Source organism: Mastigoproctus giganteus, chromosome 13, assembly GCF_048544385.1.
Source record: "Mastigoproctus giganteus isolate SK-2022 chromosome 13, ASM4854438v1, whole genome shotgun sequence".
Taxonomy (NCBI): domain Eukaryota; kingdom Metazoa; phylum Arthropoda; class Arachnida; order Uropygi; family Thelyphonidae; genus Mastigoproctus; species Mastigoproctus giganteus.
In genome coordinates, this window is record NC_143587.1 from 64762079 (window position 1) to 64783809 (window position 21731).

A 21731-nucleotide genomic window follows, 5' to 3' on the forward strand; every position below is an offset into this window, starting at 1 on the left:
GTGTTACAGACGTCCCTGGATCATCCACTTCAACAAAAGATTTTGACTGTCAGCCAGAAAAATTATAATGCAGTACACTTAATTAAGAAAGATTTAAACTTACCTAAAGAGCAAGCGGAACTCCTTGGTTCTAGATTACAACGTACAGATTCCTTGAAGCAGGAACATTTGTGATAATTTCGATATTCTAAAATTATAACATATCGAAAATGTCAATTTTTTAAAAATATATATCATTATTGAAAACGATATGTGTTTCTGTACAGATATTAGCGGTCTTCTGAATGAACTGGGCATTGAACACAATCCTAATGAATGTCGAATACACGAGATTAATTTGCGGATGATGCAATAGGAAATTCAGAGTAAAGATCTCTTAGGCCTCCTTATCAAAGAGGGAGTAATGGAGATCAAGAATTTTTCTCACAGATTAATGTTGGATATAATCCACAATTAATTAGGTATAAAAAAGTTGTAAAGACTACTTTAGGAAAAATCTTAGGAAAACGAATATAAAATTTCATTCAGATTCTTTTTAGTACCCATCCCCGCATTCCTTCATTCTGCATGCTTATAATGTTAGAATGAAATATTTATTTAAGACATTAAAATAAATGTTAGATACATATAAGATTAGCGCTAAGATAGTAACCCATACTTAGTCGACTTGATGCGGTACTTTTCTATATAAAGGTTACGGAATGTAATCAATCCATCCAGGGCTCATGAGTTATTCACGAACTAGTCAGACACTTCTAGTTGCCATGTTAGTGGATGTTTGTACGGCCCACATTACCAAACTGATTTATTTTGAACACTTGACGTCAAAGGGTAGGATAAGCAAAAAATCCACATATGCTCATGGTTTGCATCTGAATATCTGGCCTTGACCAGCCAGAAATTACTGTCACTGCATTTCTAAGATTTTGGCAACAGATTTTTCTGTAGGGGATTTTTTGCATTTGTTCAAGTATGCAGATTTATCTTTAAATGACTTCCCCTCTTGGCCATTCGATTTAGTACCGTTCGCAACATACCGATACCTAAACTGTGGTAATAGCATATTGGCAATAGAAAGGAATTCAAATCGTATACAGAAGGTTACATGTGCTTTTATCAACAGTTTTTATTAAATATATAAATTATAATTGTTAAAGTAGTATATAGCCGGGTGGGTAAAGTGCCTGCCTGGCAACCCAAAGGTCGCTGGTTCGAATCCCGCCTCGGGCTTGGATCAGAGTAGAAAATGCAAAAACTTTGGGAGGTGTATTATGGCCACAGAAGCCATGCGCAACAACTAACAAAAAAAAAAAAAAAAAAAAAGTAGTATATACGGCGAAAGTAATTTAACAACTGAAAAGTTTAAGAGGCAACATTAAAAATCTGTTAGGGTTAATGAAATTTTACCATTTAAAATAGTTTCATAATATGTGTATTAAAATACATTCATTTAATGTTACGTGTGTATTTTAAGTTGGCTTACTTTATTTTTATTAAAAAATGAATAACTAAAACTTATAGCCTATCAAAAATATCTGAAAAATATTACAAGGTACATATAATAGGCATATTTCGAGAAACATTGAAAGTTGTATTTTAAGTACGGTATGGGAACTTTGGGTTTATGTTACATTCAGAATTGCTTTATGATCGTACACTGCCGAAGTAGTAATGTTTGTGACTTGCAATAAATGTTACTCATAGACGGGTATAACCTGGCAATATTACTCTATTTGTATAAGTGACATTGCCAGATTATACCCGTCTATGAATACACCAAGCGGTATACGGTAATTAATTGCTGCAAAACATCCTTCCAGCACCTCCTCAACGAATGCTCTAGTCCCATTTATTGATCACAGATGCAATATACAGAGAAGATGCATGGAATAACGGAAGCGAAAATGGAATCGAATAACAAGCTTTCAAATCAAACCTGAACCACAATTATGAACCTGTAGCTTCCGTAGAAAGAGAAGAGAGGAAGAAATTATAGCAAGAACTCAAATAGGTCATGGTAACCTAACTTAATCTGTTTCTGCTATACAGGAAATGATTCTCCGCCATGTAAGTACCATTTGACACCGCTTACAGTAAAGAATATATATATACAGTTGAAACCAGTTAACCCGATTCCGCTTATAATACGATGCCAGCGTTGCTCCCATTTTTCGTCAGTTGAAACGTGTTTTTAGTCACTGAAGATCGACATTTTGGATTCGCTGTGAACACGTAGCGATATTTTCAGTTTAACGCGAATCCGCGATACGCATTATCCTTTGATTTCCATAAGAACAGTGTAATAAACTACTCTTAAATTTACTGCAAAGTGTTTGAACATACAGTATATTTTAAACTTTGTAAGACAGTCTTGCAAATATCTATTTCACTGGATGAAAATTGTACAGTATGTGAAAATAAAACAATTTTACGAACAAAGAAAACAACATTTCAGAAATACTGCTCTACCATTAATATCCGGACATCCCTCCATGGATGGAGAAACTGATCCTATGCATCCAAAACGCCACAGAACCTGCTATAAATATGCGCATCCCACATCTGCGCCATGTAAACTCTGTGGAGACAAACAGTATCACTGTGAAAGCCAGAAAATTTTGCATATTGTACATAAGTATTGTGCTGGGTTCTGTTGGGTGTCCTGGCTTTTGGCCGCAGGGCCCCTGGTGGGACCCCACATTGCCCGCACACACCACTAGGAGGTAGCCAGGCTGCCCATAATTCTCTGACTAGTTTCCTCCAGGTCGCCTGAGAATTATGAGCACACTATAAATATGCACACTGGGCTTCGAACAGACAATTGCAAAAGTAGGCATGCAAGATGACACGTTCAACAGAATTGATCGCCTCAAAAAAATGCTAAAAGCCGATTAACATGACATAACGAGTGAAAATCCTGGACTATAGAGCAGTGGAAAACAGTCCTATAGACAGACGAGTCGAGGTTCGCACTCTACCAGTCTGATGACCATTCCTAAGTGTGGCGAATGACAGGGCAACAATTCCTTCCTGGTTGTATCCTCCCAGCAATGAAGTTTGCTGGAGGCAGTGTCATGGTATGGGGCTCCTTTCATGGTTTGGCTTGGCCATTAGCCGTTATCGACAAAACCATGAATGCTGTGCAATACCAGGACAGCTTGGACACTTAAGTACTTCCAACATTATGGCAATACTTCGGGAAAGGCCCATCAGAAACCTGTATCAGAAACACAATGCGCCATGCCATACTGCTCGGGTCATAACAGAGTGGTTTGAAGACATGAGTGTGGAAAACTTGGATTGGCCAACCCAGAGTGCTGATCTGAACCCTATCGAACATCTTTGGGATGTCTTTGATCGTCGGGTACGTGCACGTCGAGATCGCCCTAAGAACATTACCAAACTGGTGGCTGCGTTAAAGGCCGAGTGGAGGAGAATATCACCTGACATTTATAAAAAGCTGGTTGAGAGTATGCCACGAAGATTTGAAGGCCTTCATAAAAGCAAAAGATTTCAGTACAAAATATTAAATGACACAATAAAAGCTCTTTTTTTTGTCTAAAGGCAGGTGTCCGGATATTAATGGTAGGGTAATGTATTTCAGTTAATGGGAATGGACCTGTCGGAACAATAGACACTTATTATTTTATTCATTACATATGTACTTGTCTGTGGTGGCAGCCAGAGTAACGTCCATCTCCACCAGTATATTCTGTATTAAAGTATTCTACTAATGGGCCTGTAGTGTAAAGTGTGTGTAATATGTTATAAGAAAGAAAAAAAAAACAGTCCTCTCTGCCACCAGGGAGCAGGCACCACCTAAGTACCTGGTCAAGGGTCTCCTTCACTGTCTGTGCTGTTTGTACTAACACCCCGCATCCATCGGAGGTAGTGCAATACCGATGTGTGCCAACAATCCCACTACCAGGTTGCCCGATACCTGGAAGCAAAAAAAAAAAAAAAAAAACCCAGAACAATAGAAAAAGCAAAGTAATAAAGTAGAAAGACCGTGGATTTAAAGGGTGCTCAGGGAGGTAGTCAACATCAATTTAATCTCTCTACCATAACGCCACTGAAGACGCGGCATTTAGGCATTTTTGGGAAAAGTGGCTCGGCGTAGTTCAAAAGTATAGTCAGTAGTTGGGGTGGGTCTAATTGTAGGAGATGAAAAGGTTCCGTGGTAAGGGAAACAAAGTTGATTGATTGATTGATTTGGTAGTTGTTGGCGCATCGGCTTCTGTGGCCATATTGCACCTCCCAAGGTTTTTTGCAGTACTTTTATCCAAGCCCGAGGCGGGAATCGTACCCGCGACCTTTGGGTTGCCGGGTAAACAAAGTTGGTGTTAGTAACGTATGAGAAGAATAAGTTTAAGAAATAACATAGTGATTGGGTCGGTACAAATTAGTTGGAGATATGCAAATAAGACGGAAATAATGGGGTTTTCGTGCGGTGAAACACCCCTCCCACAAGTTCAATTGCTATCAATTTTTCTTGTTTCTCAAATTGTAAGTTGTATTTTTAAAATACAGTATAAATTTAAAGAAATGTCTGAAACTTCAAAGAGTCGGAAGAAGTTTACTATAGAAGAGAAAATTGCTGCTCCTAACAAAATCAAGTCCGGAGTCCAGCAAACTCAAGTGGCTAGAAACCTTGGAGTGAAACTACAGTGCGTGGATGGAAGAAAGAAGAGGAGAAAATTCGTGATGCAGCCAAGTCTATGGAAACAAGTGATGGACTGCAACCAAATCCCATTATATAAGGCCTATGTTAGACCACACTTGGAATACTGTGTTCAAGTATGGAGACCACACCTAAAGAAAGACATCGAGCTTCTTGAAAGGGTGCAAAGAAGGGTAACTCGCCTGGTGAGATCGGCAAAAGGGCGTCCTTATGAAGAAAGACTTCGAATATGTGGGTTGCAGAGTTTGGAAACTAGACACCTTAGAGGAGATTTGATTGAGGTGTTTAAGGCTCTGAGAGGCATCAGTAAAATGAATGAGGACAAAATTTTCAAGATTATAAATGATGCTAGAACTAGGGGACATAAATTCAAGTTACGCGGGGAAATGTTTAGATTGGACTGCAGGAAGTTTTATTTTAGCCAGCGAGTTATAAATTACTGGAATAAGTTGCCTTCATGGGTGGTAGAGGCCGACAGTTTGGGGAAATTCAAAGGTCATCTGGATAGTACTTTCAGGTAAGGGAAGCGCATAGGATGATAGGATTAATTTCCTTTTTATTTAATTTTTAATTTCATTTTATTATCTTTATTTATTTATTAATTATTATTATTTATTTATTTAATTTTTGTTTTTATCATTGTTTTGTTCGGATTTTTTTTTTTTTTTTTTTTGGCTGGTGCAGCATAAGCCATAGGCTTTCTTGCACCATACGGCCGTTACTAATACTAATACAAAACCTGCGGCAACCTCAAGACGAATAATTGGATAAAGCTGTATTTCAGTGGTTTGTTCAAGAACGATCTGAAGGCACGCCTCTATCTGGACTCCATCTGAAAACCCAAGCTAAAAAATTCCACAACGATCTTCATGGAAATGAGTCCACAGTATTCACTGCAAGTAATGGATGGCTAACACGTTTTAAAAAGCGGCATGGAATAACCAAAACAGCTATATCAGATGAGATACGTTCAGCCGATGACGAAGAGGTTGATGCCAAAGACGTGGAGGAGTTAATCGAGGAAGAAGTGAAGGAATTGTCTAACGAAGAACTTATTGACTTGCAGGCAGCGATAGTGAAAGAAGAAAATGCTGATGAAGCCCAAGATGAACCAAATGAGGAGCCGAGACGCTTCATCACCAGAGAGAGAGAGAGAGAGAGAGAGAGAGAGAGAGAGAGAGAGAGAGAGAGAGAGAGAGAGAGAGAGAGATGGCAATGGCATTTCGTGAAATTGCATCGGAAATGGCGAGGTTTGACAAGATGGATCCTGACAGCGAACGATTCTTAAAAGTTAACAGAGTGAATGATATGCTTGCTTGCTACAAAGAAATCTAAGATACGATGAAGTTATGGGTCTAATTCTATTTATGTTTGTCGAAAATTTCTTTTATGATTCAATCAATTCAGCCAGCACAGTTGCGAGTGCTGCACAAGCATGGGGGAAAATTTCGACTTACGTAGCGTTCCGCGGTACAACCCTTACGTGAGTCGGGCAGTTCCTGTATAGTACTTTCTCCCACCGATCACGAAACGTTGGCTCTGCTGTAAACGTAAATTAATCAGACTTGACTTAAGATATTGCATGTATTCGAAAATTTGGTGAACAAAAAATTTATTCCCACATGCACCACCTTGCAAAATATCCTGCCGGCGCCCATGGCTTGGTATTTTTTATGAAGTTCACAATTAACTGAACTATATAGGCTTATGAAGTTTTTATTATTATTTTTTTTTATTTCCCTGTAGATTAGAAACAAAAAAAAATGCCATCAATTACGAATTAATTCATTATTATTATTATTGCCATCAATTACTTTTGTTTTTTTGGCGAGCTGTATAAAGCTTGCTTTCTTGCATCATTTTCCACTGCTAATTACGAATTAAGGTATTTCGTTGTTAAACAATGTATTAAACATAATTGTAGTATAAATTCCTGTAAATTCACCAATATAGCAATACCTAATTATTTCCTTGAGGTTGTGTTCATCCTTCTTTTCTTGGTAACAATTAAAAAAAAAAAAAAAATCATTATCAGATAGTTAGCTGCTTATCACTTATAACCTTGTTTTTATTATGTAATTAAATCGAATAAGTAAATAAAATTGCATATATTTTAATAATAGGGAAAACTACCAATTACCGAAAACCCTCTGACGATTATTTGGAGATGTGTTCGAATATACAAGATTTTTGCACCGGTTTTACTTCTCACAAATATTTATATAAATAGCAAGTGATTAATGGAGATGTTCTATTTTTGTGCGAGTAGTAGTTATAGATCTCATCGGACTCTTAATTAACTCCAAGAGATTAAAAAAAACAAAAAGTCAGACGATCGTTAAATGACGTTGTAGAGTTTCTGCTGTAACTCGCGTAGGCAGACATTTCCTTCTTACCGTAGTTGTCAGTGTTTAGGATTTCCGAGATTTAGAATAAATCTCCCAACTCTCACTTCTACTAGTTAGCAAAGCAAATGTCGTTTAACCTTATGCTATGTAAAGAACGTAAAATACGAACTGGTGTTAACAAAGTACGGGTTCCATTCTCCGAATATATATTAAAAAGTAACAGAAAAGTATATCTTAGATAAATTTGCAAAAAAGAAAATTGGAACATTCTTACCAAAGTCATTAAGGTTTGCTAATTGTGGCTGAAGATGTTTTAGCAATTCCATAACTTGGATTGAATCCAAAATAAAACTTATGAGCTGGCGCTTTGCGACTACGTCATGGTATAATTGGGTCAATCCATAATTAGCTCTCGGTTGAATTTGCTATGCCAGTGGTGCAGGACAAATACATAGAAGAATACTGTAGCAAATCCACACATTAATTTTTAGTGACAGTAATAAACAAAACCTCGTTTTCTGTCTGTACACCTCATTATACAAATTTACGAGACTTAGAACGAAATTATACGGATCATTTAAATTGTTTTCTAACTCCTGCCAACTGTGATGCTTGGCAGTATAGCGTTAGTGTGAGTAATCTGTGCTTGTCATTTCTCATTGGAATGAGGCTATGAGATTGTTTTTTAAACCAACTAGCTCTAAATACAGAGGGAGATTTCAGTCATAGCAGAGCGAGAAGAGCGTTGTCCCGACTAGCTATTGATAGCATTATTGTAGTTTATATTAAGAACTCTAATAAAATCTGAGGAAGGCAGTTCGGATCCAAATGCTATAAACAGAAAGTTTGAAACTCATTCCGAACGATTTCAAATACTGTCGTAAAATGCCTTGCACACATTGATACATTGTTCATCATTTCGAATACAACTTTTGCTCCAGTATAAAATCGATTTTCTCATTAATATTTCACAGTCGTTTCACAATGATTGTGAAATATTAATCACTTTTAAGCATTAACGTGTGAGATGGTAAACCACCCAGTAACAAACCAAAGATTCAACCAGGGTGTGCGTAGCCGAATGGTGACCGAGAAAGTGCTGTAGTACACGTGTTGGAGTTGATCTCGGTTCGATTTCACTTTACCTCTAAATATGATTAATGATAATATTCTTGTCAAATAACTAGTTGTAAAATACTCTTCTGTGCAGCCGTCCAGGCGTGTAAAGAGAATATTCTTATACACACTTGATTTTCTAATTACCATGTTCGCACAGACGAGTTATAATTAAAGTACTTTGTCATGTCCGTAGATGGAAAACTATGAATCGCCCAGAGATGAAATTTGGTATAAATTATATATATCAGTGGTACTCAGCACTAACGGTGGCGAGAACCCAGGGCTTCTTGGCTGAAAATTTTCAAGCTCAGCTTACATAAATGTCCAGAAATTCCTTTGATTTTAGACCTTAGAGAACCTGCGATGTGTATTATAACTTAAAAATTTGAGAAATTCAAAATAAATTTAAACTTAATTTTCAATTACTGTCGATCACATATATCAACATCGTTATATCCTTCTCCCCTAGAAAAACATAACGGATCGGCCCCTGATCCGTACAAGTTTGTGTTTACCTACCTATTCGCGTGCTGTACGGGGTAATTAGCCGCGATTCTCTTTTATAACAGAAATTGCTTTTAAGTATGCTTGTTCTTTGATTGTATTTGAAATCATTAGTTAAGACTAGTATCTAAACTAATGCCATCATCTAAACTCCTCAGCGCCACTGGACAGTCCGTGCCTGCTTACAAACGTTGTACATGCCGCTGTTATGAATGGTGTTAAATATCTTCGAATATTTATTTTTGACGTTAAAACGTTTTTACTGGCGTTATTCCAAAAATTGTAACTGAAAAGCGTTACGTAAGTGACGTCATCTTCAGCTTCCGCCAGAAGCGAATTATTGTAATTTGTATTGTTGCAATCATACTTGTATGATGGCAACAATAATTTATCTTCTACTGGACCAAATTTAATGAAATTTTGAACGGAGCTTCATCTTACCTCTATACTAGAGGAAAACTTTCAAACCTATGAAAATTACAGTCGTTTTTCCAGAATAGTGGAAAAATATGAACATGTGTGATCAAGGAAATTATCTTGTGTAATAAACGGGATAATGTGGACGTATAGCATATCGTTGGAAAGCTAAGCAATTTAGAAACAGAAATATTAAAGTTTTAAGATACAAAAAACTTTCGGAAACTGGGAAATGTGTTAATTCGCTAACGCATCTGGTTTCAAGTCACCTGGTGTTTTCAGACCAAATGTAATTTTTTTTCTTTACAATTAAACTCTGAGGCTGGAAAAGAGTTCTGCACATTTATGAAAACATTCTTCAACTTGGACATGTCGTCAGATCTTTCGATAAATACTACACGTAATGGAACAACCATAGGTGATGTATTTAGTGGTGAACTAAAATCTCTTCAAAATTTATATATCCTACTTTAGCCATCACAGACCAATACTTTCAGTAACCGATATGTAATTATTATTAATAAAATAAAAACATTGTTATATTATTATCCATGAATTTTATTAATATCTGAAAATTAAAATGTTTTTAACGCCTGCCCGATGACTCTTAAATGTAAAACACGTTAAATATGCTAGCGGCAGTACACATTATGTACCTGGTAAAGAATTTTATTTATTTTTTTCCCCTGATCAACTACTGATGGTTAAAGGTTGCTGCTATATCGATGCTGTTTGCTAACTGCAATTGAAATGCATCGTTAACCTAATACTTGGTGTAAGAACCACGGGACTGAGAAACCCTTGAGTTTCCCATCACTAATTACTAACGAGTAACTAATTTTGCCCACATAGCAACGAACAATCTTATAACCTTTTAACAAACGCCTATGCCATAAATTAATTTTATGATATTGGGGAAATTTGCAACATGCCTTAATTCTGAAACAATTCAACTCCAAAACATTACTGTGTTCATTGCAAAGTCGAGCGCGGTAAAAAATTTTTATTCCATGTAATGACATCTTCAAAAAGCAATCGAGGCGTGGGGGGAGAGACTTCATTGCAACAAAAGGATTACATGACATGGTGGTCTGATGTTGAAACTTGCTCATCATGGCCTGAAGCCAGGGAGCTCACATTATCAATTTTGCTTGATTAGCCTGTAGCGAATAATTAAAATAACTACTGCAATTATCTAATTTAATTATTCAGTCACTCTGTTCTTAAAGCCTACGTATTGCATGAGGAACATGTTTAGTCCGCTAAATCTCACGGAATCCTTTTTTTTTTTTTTTTTTTTCTGAGACAGGGTTATCAGGAAAATTATAATTTCGACCTGGCGCTATTATCTATCTGGGAGGAGGGGGAAACTTCGGTCAACATGGAAATTACTGACCATACTCAGTAATATTTAACCACAGGATGTATAATTTACTATGCTAAATGTATTATGTGGAGTGTTTATTTATATATATATATATATATAATTTCGGTCGTGATAAATTGTAATGAATATTTACACAGGGCCAGTGCTATCATTAGGCAGCCGGCTAGGGCGCATACCTCAGAGGGGTGCAGTACTGACCTCAGCCTATACTTCTCTTGGCGTCTGGGGACTCTGACTTCATGATTTGCCCAGGGCGCCAGTTGCTGGCGGCTAATATAGCGCCGGCCCTGTTTACACACTGTGTGAAAATTTGGTGTAGACAACAACAGTTGTCTACACCAAACTTTCACTCTGCTAACGGACTCTGAGGATGCGCCTCGACATCTCCTAATCCTGCTCACAGGATAGGAATTGCTAATCCTAAATTAGGATAGGATTGCACCACCACGACATGTGGCTTCTACAAAGGCTGAAATTTGCCTCCACCTTTTTTTTTTTTTTTATCTTTTCTCAATTTCTCTTAACTTCCTTTTATTACAGCGGGTCCCTTCTCTGACCCCCCGCTGCACTTCTTTCCTTCCCCACCACCCCTAACTTTTCCAGCTATTTTTTTTTTATTTTTTATTTATTTTATTTATTATTATTATTTTTTTTTTTTTCCATTTTCTTTTCTCCTAACTTTGCCTATCCTGGAACTTTGTTCCGGTATAGACTAGCATGAAGGTAGTAGATCCTGGCCGCCTCCACGTGGCGGGGATGGGATGCTGTGACCAGGTGTTGCCGCTTCCCACTTGCTAAGAGCCAGGTACCGGCCGACTACATAACAACAGAACACATCATAACATTTACACACCCAACACACTACATACAAATGGCCGGTCTTGGCGTGAGCCTCAACACAAGGAGTAATAGCGGCTAATGGGGGAAACCCTGGGGTCCACCCCAACAACACATGAATATCCCCTGAATATCCCCTGCTAACGGACTCTGCTAAAAAGTGCATGACATTCTTATTTATTTATTCAGTTGATTGCAAGCTACAATTGTTCCTTGTACGGCATGCAAACCACAGGGGTATACTGTATTTACAATGCAGAGAATAAATTTACAAAAATATTTACGGTTTAGAAATAATGGAAATAGATATATTAATATAAAAATTTTGCTCTTCATTGCTGGATGGCTATGAATATTCCCAACACTAAAATTTATTAACTTCGTACCCGAACACCGTGATGACAGCACAACTCAGAGTAGCTAAAGGACGATGGATTCCTGCTAGTAGTGTTGACTCAGTTGTTTGTTGGTAGGTGGTCTTTCTGTAGGCCTTATTGGAGCATAGTTTTTCAATTAACTTGAAACCGGTTTAGGGTTTCTGTGGTATTTAGTGGTAACATCTTGTTTAAACTTTTAAAGGAGATTAGATTGGATATAAGTGGCCTTATTTGTAGGCTGCATGATTGTCTCTCACCTCGTGGGTGCTAGTGATGGCTGTAAGTACTGGCTTATCATATTTTCTGTCAATAGCTTGACCAGGATATGAATATTTGTCCAAATGACAATAAATATCCAAGGTGTCCACTCTATATTTGCATACAAAATACCTCTGGAGATAGTGAAGGGGAATTCGAAAATCTCATTTAGCCACCTAAGTATCCAATATTCTATGTTTAGGAAGGTTTTAACGTCCGTTACAGGAGCTAATGACCAGATGACCGAAGCGTATAGGGCAACCTGGGCAACACACCTAACAATTCTTTCTCCAATTGAGAATTTTGAACCCCAGCCATTTCTTGTCTTGAGCACCAGATGGCGGCTAGTGTTTTCTTCCTGGTGGTAGTGAAATGCTCAGTGATGGATAACTTTTGTCCCAGGTAATTCCCAGATGTATTTTATGCTTTCTAAAGGAGTACATCTGGGTAGGTTTAAGAGGGTTAATTTCGAGTCCAATCGAGGCGAGGAAGTTCGCCAGATTAGTTAACTGCTGAGTGGCCTGAAGAGAAACGTTTATACCCACCATCATTATTGCTGGATGGAAAGAACATTTTCAGGTCGTCCGCATAGGCTAGGATGTTATTGCAGGTTGAGAGGAAAAAGGGTCAAGGACTGCGTCGAATAGTGTCGCAGAGAGCACCCAGTCTTAAGGAACTACTCCATTTAGCGTGTAATTAACGCTAAAATCTTCATGCTTTACTGTTATGTTCCTCTCTAAGTAATTCTCGCAATAGTGTGAGTAAGTTTCCTGTAATTCAACAGTGAGATTCCAGGAAGTGCGGGAAGAGTTGGATTGTTGTCCTGTCATAAGCGGCTTTGATGTCCAGGAATAGGATATCCATCTGGCTTTTACTGTTCAAGATGGTTTTGGACCTGCAACTTGTCTCTTATGAGCCATTAAACCACCATAACAGCAACTTGACTCTAAGAGGTTAGTAATAGTAGACCTGTTTTTGATGACTAAGTAAAGATAGGATGGACGATGGCTAAAACATTATTTATTTGTTTGATTATGGATTTCTCAAAATTTTTTAAAAGGTTGCATACTATGTATGGAAATAGGTCTGTAGTCTTTCCAGGCTTTAGGGAGAGTGGCTCTTTCAATGATTCTGTTGGATGTATGCGATAGTAAGTCTGCCAAGTAAGGGCTACATATAAAATAAATAAATAAATTTTCTGTTTATACTCCGGGACGACCAAACGGTCAGAGGAGTTCACAAGATAGACAGAATACAAGAAACAGCACCGTATTCAGTAGTCACGGGCTTGAACCCCGGTCACTCAAGGCACGTGTACTTATGCACCCGCGCGCCTGACCACGAGGGAATTTGTCTGGGTCGGTGTCAGGTTATCAGGGGCCCACCAAACACTTGTTTGGTGGGCCCCTGATAACCACTGCTGTTTCTCTGCTAGAGATGGATGGCTTCTCCGGGAGGGGGATCCAATTGGCTATTGGGATAAGTGGTTGGCTTGAGCAAAGTGGTATATCACCATAATCTCTCCAAAGGTGTGATATGCCCATTCTTTGAAAGCCTCCCAAGTCATGTGGAAGCGTTTTTTTTCTTCGAGTTGTTAGGGATTCTCTTTGCTTTTGCAAGTTTCTCATAGATTATTTGATATTGATCTTGTCATCCTATCCTGTTGAATATGGCTCTTTTCATTTTAAAAAAAGTATAGGATTCTGGAGTTCGTGTTTTTCGCCATTCTTGATATACTTTTTGCTCGTCATTGAAAAATGATTTCATTTGCCTGGAGAACCAGGGCCTGTGGTCCATTCACAAATTCTTATTTTTCTTGCTGTCCCTAATCAAGCGATGGTCCAAAGGTGATCTGCGATGCAGTCTATTGGTGGAGGTAGTTTGTAAATCGCATTCCAGTTTATTGCTTTAAGCTTCTGAAGAATTACTTCTTCCTGGATCCCTATTGTCACACAGACCACTGTGCTAGGAGTGGTTCTTAATCATAGATTAAGTTTTCATCCCCCACCTCATCCATCTCAGCTCCAAGGTGAACAATTTTCAGGCTCAATCATCAGAATCACCAGGAACGAATGGGGCCTGTCCAAGCGGTCGGTCGCTTCAGCTGTACTATGCCGTCTTCCTTCTGATCGTATCGTATGCTGCAGGTGCTTGGTTCCATCGAGCTAGATTGGTAAGAATGATGGGCAAATTAGGCTCTATACAACGGACAATGCTCCTAGCATATCCATAAGGTATGTAGGACAGTATCCACTGCAGCCATCCAGGTCTTAGCTGGACCCTTGGACCTGTATGTAACCTTCCGTGGCCTGACCTTTCGAATCAACAAGAAAATTCCGACCAAAATCTTGGACAGTGAGCTAAACCTGGACACTAACCCTAAGGCAGAGAGAATATGCTCTTATAATGATATGATTAACATCTGGCAAACAAGATGGGACACTTCCACCAAAGGAACAGTTACAAGGAGATTCCTTCTGGATATGACTTTCCTCTCCTCTAAGTCAGCGCAGAAGTGGCTCTCTAACTCTTGAGACATCATTCCTAGACTCAAGAAGCATTGAACAAGAAGCTCTTCCAACTTGTCTTATTACCCATAGACGTTTGCTACTACAGGGCCAAGGAGAATTGGTTCCACCTTCCCTTCGAGTGCGCTCTCTGCGAGGACCTAGCAAGTACCATCCCTGTCACTGAAAACCAACTGGACATTCTGCTACAGACGCCAGAGAACTTGGCTGCCTTCCAGAACTTCTCGACACAAGTATTCACGCGCACCAAAGCCTTCTACACAATAACATAGGCTACGAATAGTAATTTACAGCAGCTTAAAAAATTTATTTTATTAATTTAAATTTTATTTATTTTTATAATTTTTTTATTTATCTAATTTATTTATTTATTTATTTAATTAATTTTATTTATTATTTATTTATTTTATTTTTCTCTTCTCGCTCTGCACTAGCTTCTTTTGTATTACACCACGGGATTTTTTTTTTTTTTTTTTTAACCTCTGGAATGGGCTACCAGAGAAACCTGGCTGTCGCCACCGTAATAATAATAATATTATTATCATTATTACGGTGGCGACGACCTGGCCCACCTTTTGGCAACATGAGGTGAGTCAGAGTCTCATTTTAGACGGTACGTGTTTTACTGGGACTGGCCCACTTTCCGTTGTGTGGACGAGTACCCAGAATCATATCTCCAAGTGACTGATGCTTCTGGGTAGCCAAGCGGCCAGAACAGAACACACACAAACCTACGCGTCACTCACATATCTAGCCCATTTGTAGTGATACTGTTCTTAACAGAGATACGAGGCGGAGTTGAACAGACGTTCTAGGAGCCGCCCTTTACAAAAACACATGTCCAACGTGTCCATGGATGAACTTTGTGGAGAAGACGAGTTTTGTGGTTGTTGCTTTTATCCTGGTTAATAGTCTTAGGCGAGAGGCAAAATTCAATGATAAGAGGACAGTGATCAGAGTTAAAAATTACAAAATTCTGCAGAAGGGTAGCTTTACTTATATTTAGGTAGATAAGATCCAGCTTTTGATCCTGTCTTGTCGATGGGGTCTGCAGAGGGAAAATACCGACTGATGAAAGAAGAATATCCAATTCTGTTTTTAATTCTTCATAAAGTGGGAAGGCCATATTAAAGTTCCCTGTGATGATAGTGACATTCCCCTTCTGTTTGTATTCGTGTGTGTCCACATATAGATGTGAAGTTTCAAAAGCAACTTGTGAATTCTAGCATATAATAAATCAATAAGATAAATTAATAAAATTATTTTTTTATTATTATTTTAAGTTTGTAGATTTTTTGCCGATTATTAAGAATTAGCTTAATTACTTAAATGTAATATTAAGGTCTTTGCCGATTTCTTTGAAGAATTGAGAACCCAGTTATTGTAACCCCCCTTGTAAGTCACTCGTCAATTGTTACTTAGTAACGAGCGATCTTGTACAGCTTCTCAATGCATTGTTTTGATTTCAATTAATTCAAAAGCAAAACAGTCTACTACGCTTTGAGAATCGGTGAGAGAGGAAAATTAAACAATGTTTTATTTTCCAATTTATGAACAATAGATGTATGCAATGAACTAACCAAATTAAACATCTGCCTGAACTTTGATCAGGTTCCAGAACCGTCCTGATGCATCCCACCTTTCTTTTGAATTGTTTACCTAGGGATTATAGCCCCTGGTAAAGGATGGGAATGTACTCTACAAATGCCGGACGAATTATAACATAAAATGTCACCTGCCGTCTTGACCCAGACAAAACTGCATAAGATAATTTATGTATATCGCTTAATCGGACGTAACTACAATTACACAATGCAAGGAATGGGAAATGAACAGTAATTCCAATTACTTACTTGGAGTTCATAGATTGTGCAATGCATCCCTCCCCAAGAGAGGCTATAACTGCTAAATATACTCGTTTGATTGAAATGTGATGAAAAGCTAAAAAACATAAAGTAATAATATATATATATATATATATATGTTTGTCTGTGAGGATTGATTATTAGAGCAGAACTCTTCAAACTTTATTTTAACCACCGAATTCAAATATCCTTAAAAACAGTAATACACATATCCAAAATAAATAAAAAAATCAGAATTCCATGGATCCTTGGAACGTACTTTGAAAACCACTGTTACAGACAGCCCACCCCTCTTTTTCATTAGAAAACAAACAAGACAAAGGTCGTAAAATCGTCTCTGCTTCACATTGAAAATTTCATGGAATCACATTAATCTCTGATGGAAGCGTTTCGTGAAATCTTATATTTTGCATATGAGCTTATAAATTATATAGTAGTAGTGGTGGCATGTGAGCAAGAAAGCAAGTTTATGAGCTTATGCAACGTCAGCGAAAACATTTACAAAACAATTCCCTCTAAATGTTTGTCCAGTTCCTCAAATTTATTTAACCTATCAACTTCCACAACGACAGATGGAAGTTTGTTCCAGCAATTAACCACCCGCTGGCTAAAGGCAAATTTCCGCACATCTATTCTACATCTGTCTTTCCTCAATTTGAATTTATGCCCCCTTAGGTTCGTGATCTGAACAAGTAGAAGAATCCAATCAGAATTCAGCTTGCTCAACCCATTCAAGGCCTTACACACCTCAATCAGATCACCTCGCAGGTGCCTAGTCTCCAGCCGCTGCAATTTGCAGAACTTAAGCCTCTCTTGGTAAGAGGATCCCTTCATTCCCCTCACCAATCTTGTTGCCCTTCTCTGTACACGCTCAAGCAAATCTAACTCCTTCCTAAAATGAGACCTCCAGAGCTGTACGCAGTACTCAAGGCATGGCCTGATTATTGCCTTATACAGAGGAACAATCACCTCCTTTTCCCTACTAGAAAAATTCCTGTATATCATTGACAAAACCCCACGACCTGCTCTTGCAGCCTGTCTGCATTGCTCAGAAAACTTCATATCTGACTGCACAATTATTCCCAAGTCTTTTTCATTTTCTACCACCTTAAGTGTAGTACCACACAGTTCGTACGTTTCTCTGGGGTTACTTCTACCCATATGCAGTACTTTGCATTTGTCAAGTTTAAACTTCAGTTGCCACTTCTCAGCCCATCTGCCCAAATTTTCTAGATCCTGTTGCAGTATCACACTGTCATTAACAACCCTGCCAATCTTTCTATCATCTCCAAACTTCGACACGGAGCCTGATATACTTATATATCTTTTGTATATTTATCAATACCATTGATAAATATACAAAACAACAGTGGAACCAACACCGAACTGTGTGAGACTCCACTAATAACATTAGTCCTCGAAGAGCAGCACCCATTGATTACCACCCTCTGTCTTCTCCTACTCAACTATCCTTTTATCCATTGTAGCAACTTACCCTTAATACAATTCTGCCCCAATTTGCACAGTAGTCTTCCATGCGCAACAGTGTCAAACGTTTTCCTGAAATCCAAGTATATTTGATATCAAAATTATTTTTTGCATCCAGTTCCTTTGTAACCACATCATAATATCCAATCAAATTTGTCAGACAAGACTTTCCCTTAACAAACCCATGCTGTGCCTGAATTATTGCTGCAGTCTTGTCTAGATGATCCTGAAATGCATCTTTAACCAGTGACTCTATTATTTTACTCGGAACAGAAGTTAAACTAACTGGTCTGTAATTACTCGTGTCACCCTTCGATCCCCTTTTGTGAATTGGGGATACATTTGCACATCTCCAGTCCGTGGGGACCTCCCCTGAGTCCAAGGATGCTCTCATAATTATGGCTAAGGGTTTGCGTAGTTGCTTTGCCACCTCCTTTAATATAACTGGATAGATCCCATCAACCCAGGTGCCTTTCTTATGTTTAACTTCAACAATTTCTCCTCCACTTTGCTCTCAGTTATTACGAAATCATTAAGCACTCTGCTGAATTTGGTAACCTTGTGGCATTTTCAAACCTTAATAACTCCTCATGTGTGAATGTAGATGCAAAATACTCATTCAGTTTGTTTGCTATCTGTGCAGGATCATCAACAGTCGAACCATCGATATCTAGTGGACCAATCAGATTCATCCCCTTCCTTTTAGAGTTTATATAAGTAAAGAAATCCTTGCTGTTTTTCTTAGCATCCTTTGCCAAAGATTTCTGGTAATCTGCCTTTGCCTGCCTAACCTCTTTTGTGACTTGATTACAGACTAGCTTATATCTGCCATAGGCTTCTGTGTCGCCTGATAATTTATATGCATCCCATGCATTTTTCTTCTCTGCCACGAGTCTCATTAGTTCATTTGATAACCATTTAGGCATAAACCTTGAACAGTATTTCTTAATAGGTATCAAACTTTTAGTAGCTTCCACGATTAATTCCTTGAATGCTTTCCACTTAGAATTTGCTGTTTGTAACATCATCAGTTGTGATCCCACTGTATAGAATTTAAAAACAGTCTGAGACCACTGTAGTCACCTTTACTGAAGCAAAATCCCTTTCCTTTACCCCTGATGGTAATAATATCTTTAAGTTAATCCCTTTTTAAATGGGATGCAAGCTTATCTGTATTTTTTTAAGGGCTTCGAAATTAGGGTTGTGGAAAATACATTTTGTAATAATTTAAAATTTTCTCGGGAGTCTCGTTTAAATATAAAATATTTTTCATTATTCAACAATAGTTTTATACATTGGCTAACAGTTCAAGTTTGCTTTATCTGATTCCAGTCTTTGTTTGAAAAGTTGTGCCTGCATCTTTCTGAATTTTAATTTGATGCACTCGCTGTTGATGTATTTGTTAAATTGTTTTTCCTATACCACTTTATAGTATGTATTGGCTGTTCGTTGAAAGTTCATGCAATAATTTAGTGCCACGTGTAATATATGATGCGTTCTACAATAGCACTTGCCCAGGGCAAGTTCTATGGCAAGTGCTATTGTAGTACGCATCATATATTACACGTGGCACTAAATTATTGCATGAACTTTCAACGAACAGAAATTGTTTCAAATTTTGTAGTGAATTTGTAAAGAAACATGAGCAGGTTTCTTCCCCGTTACCAAGTAAGTTGCATTTTTAATCGTGTACAAAAGCATTTCGTGTAATTTTTCCTTTTGGTGCTTTCAGTTTCTTAAATAAAGATATAGCTAGATTTTGTGAATTCTGTTTTAGATATTCTGAACCAGCGATCAATTAATAACAGGCCTTTATTTTCAAATAAAATTAGTTACATACCATATATAAAGATATTCTGAGCCCAAGGCAAGAGTGGTTTATAAGAATCAGTGGCAATCTCAGGATTTTCTAAAGTTCCAGTGAAAGGCTTGAAGTAGTTAAGGGGAAGGACTAAAGAAGTGCTTAGGAATTAAATTAAAGCTTATTAAGCTTTAATCATGTAGCAGTAAAGAAATAAATCAATATTAGGCTAAAATCTATTATTTGGGTACCACTTGTCTCCGGGCAGTGGGCGTGATCGTAGAACGGAGTGATTGGATGATGATTGTGAAGGCGTTTTGTTGCTGATTGTTTGTGTCGTCGAAGAGGGGAGTGCTTGGCTTTTAGGGTGGTTATCCCCCCCCCCCTCGCTGTTTTGAAATCTGAAAACGAGATCCCGATTATCTGATTCTGAATACTGCGTAGTATACTTCTACGAGGTATACTACGCAGTGTTCACTTTATCGAGCTAGTGTTAAATATGGCTCAGATGTTAAGTGGGTGGGATAAAACACCCTAGGCGTATCAGCCTAAGGAGGACAGGGGGCGGGGTAAACAGTGAATGGCACCTGCCAATCACTGTTTACCTTCTTCCTGACTTTTAGTCGAAGTATGGAGTAGTACCCAAGATCTGAATTTTAACCCTATATTATTTTGATCATGGGGGGGGGGATAATCTCTAGCCTCTTAGACCCTACTGGAACCACCGCTCCTGATAAGAAAAGAAAAAAACCTCAGCTAGTGGATGTTGCATTTGCAGATTTTGAATTAGAATAAGAGGCATGGATCTTTGCGACGGCAAATGATGGCCAGATCTAGCTCCTTGAACGATCTGTTCCTTTGCATAATTTTGTTTCCGATTTAAAACCAGCGGTAAAGAGAGAAAATCGTTTCCTGACTTAACCCAGCCTCATAGGGGCAAACTCGCTTCCCAGTAAACAGTTTAGGGCTCCCCTTACAACCCAATTTAAATCGAGAAACAAAATTACTCGAAGGAATAGATCCTCCAATCACCGCAATCACACGGAGCAATAGGAGCTAAGCTCCTATTGCTCCGTGTGATTGTGGTGTCACTTTGTGACACGGAGCAATAGGAGCTAAGCTCCTATTGCTCCGTGTCACAAAGATCTGTGGGTAAGAGTCTCGTTCAGAATTTTAGCCGAAGTTTCCATCTACGTCAACCGAGAAATTGTCAATCAAACGTCAACCGTCAATCAAACAAATTACAAAAGAGAAAAGGCGATATTATGTTTTGTCGCGTTTTTTTTTTTTTTTTTTTTTTTTATCTATTAGTGGCACGGTCTTTGAATGCAATGAATTTTTCTTCAAAATTTGAAGTATGACAATATGTTTAATTTTTAAAACTGAGATGCTGTGAATTTACTAAAACTACTATTTATGTGATGATTTTACCCAGACTAACTATATTTGAAATTGCAAACTAGTTGGAACGTTGAACAACGTTATTTCCATGTAACCGTGTACAGTATTATGTTGTAAAATGCTGCCGTATTGTTTCTTCCTAACAATACAGTGAGGCAGCATTTCCTGCGAAAGAATGCGTGGTTTATTGGGGGGGGGGGGTTGGGAAGGGTTGTGTATGTTTTGTATATTTTGCGATTCAACATTGATAGGAGGAAGCCATTGTTAATTTAGTGCTAATATACTTCGAGTTTGTGGCATCTACGGGTTTCATAGTTGTTAAATAAATTGTAATTCTAATCAGTTTCATCAGCACATCTGTAATGTGTAATACCCGGTTTATTTTGGCGCTTTGTACGGTCGTTTGTTACATCATTAGCGGTTCACTATGGGATATTTTAAGGTACTGTGATGTTTACTCGTAGAGGTATACTACGCAGTGTTCACTTTAATCGAGCTAGTGTTAAATATGGCTCAGAGGTTAAATTATTTGCGTGTACCGAGGGTGATGAGAGGTAAGAAGTATTTATTACTCAACCCCCCCCCTTTCAAATAGAATTCTTCGGTATATAAACATTAATAAGCGAATGAGTTTATATACCGAATTCTTCGGTATATAAACTCTTAACATTAATAAGTGATGTGCTAAATTCATACTTTCGTAATCATTCCAAAACTGTT

At 38.0% G+C, this 21731-nt stretch overlaps 1 protein-coding gene across 4 annotated transcripts in view; it reads left to right on the forward strand.

Annotated features, from left to right (window-relative positions):
- AMPdeam (AMP deaminase) overlaps positions 1 to 21731 on the forward strand; it is a 334349-nt gene that overhangs the window by 99401 nt on the left and 213217 nt on the right. Inside the window, exon 1 of one of the 4 annotated variants that reach the window (XM_090387685.1) lies at positions 21510 to 21565. The exons of the other annotated variants lie outside the window; for them this stretch is intronic. Coding sequence (XP_090243811.1) covers positions 21520 to 21565 — 46 coding nt within the window. The 5' untranslated portion in view covers positions 21510 to 21519. Of the gene's footprint in view, positions 1 to 21509; positions 21566 to 21731 lie in introns of those variants that run through there. 4 annotated transcript variants of the gene reach the window in all.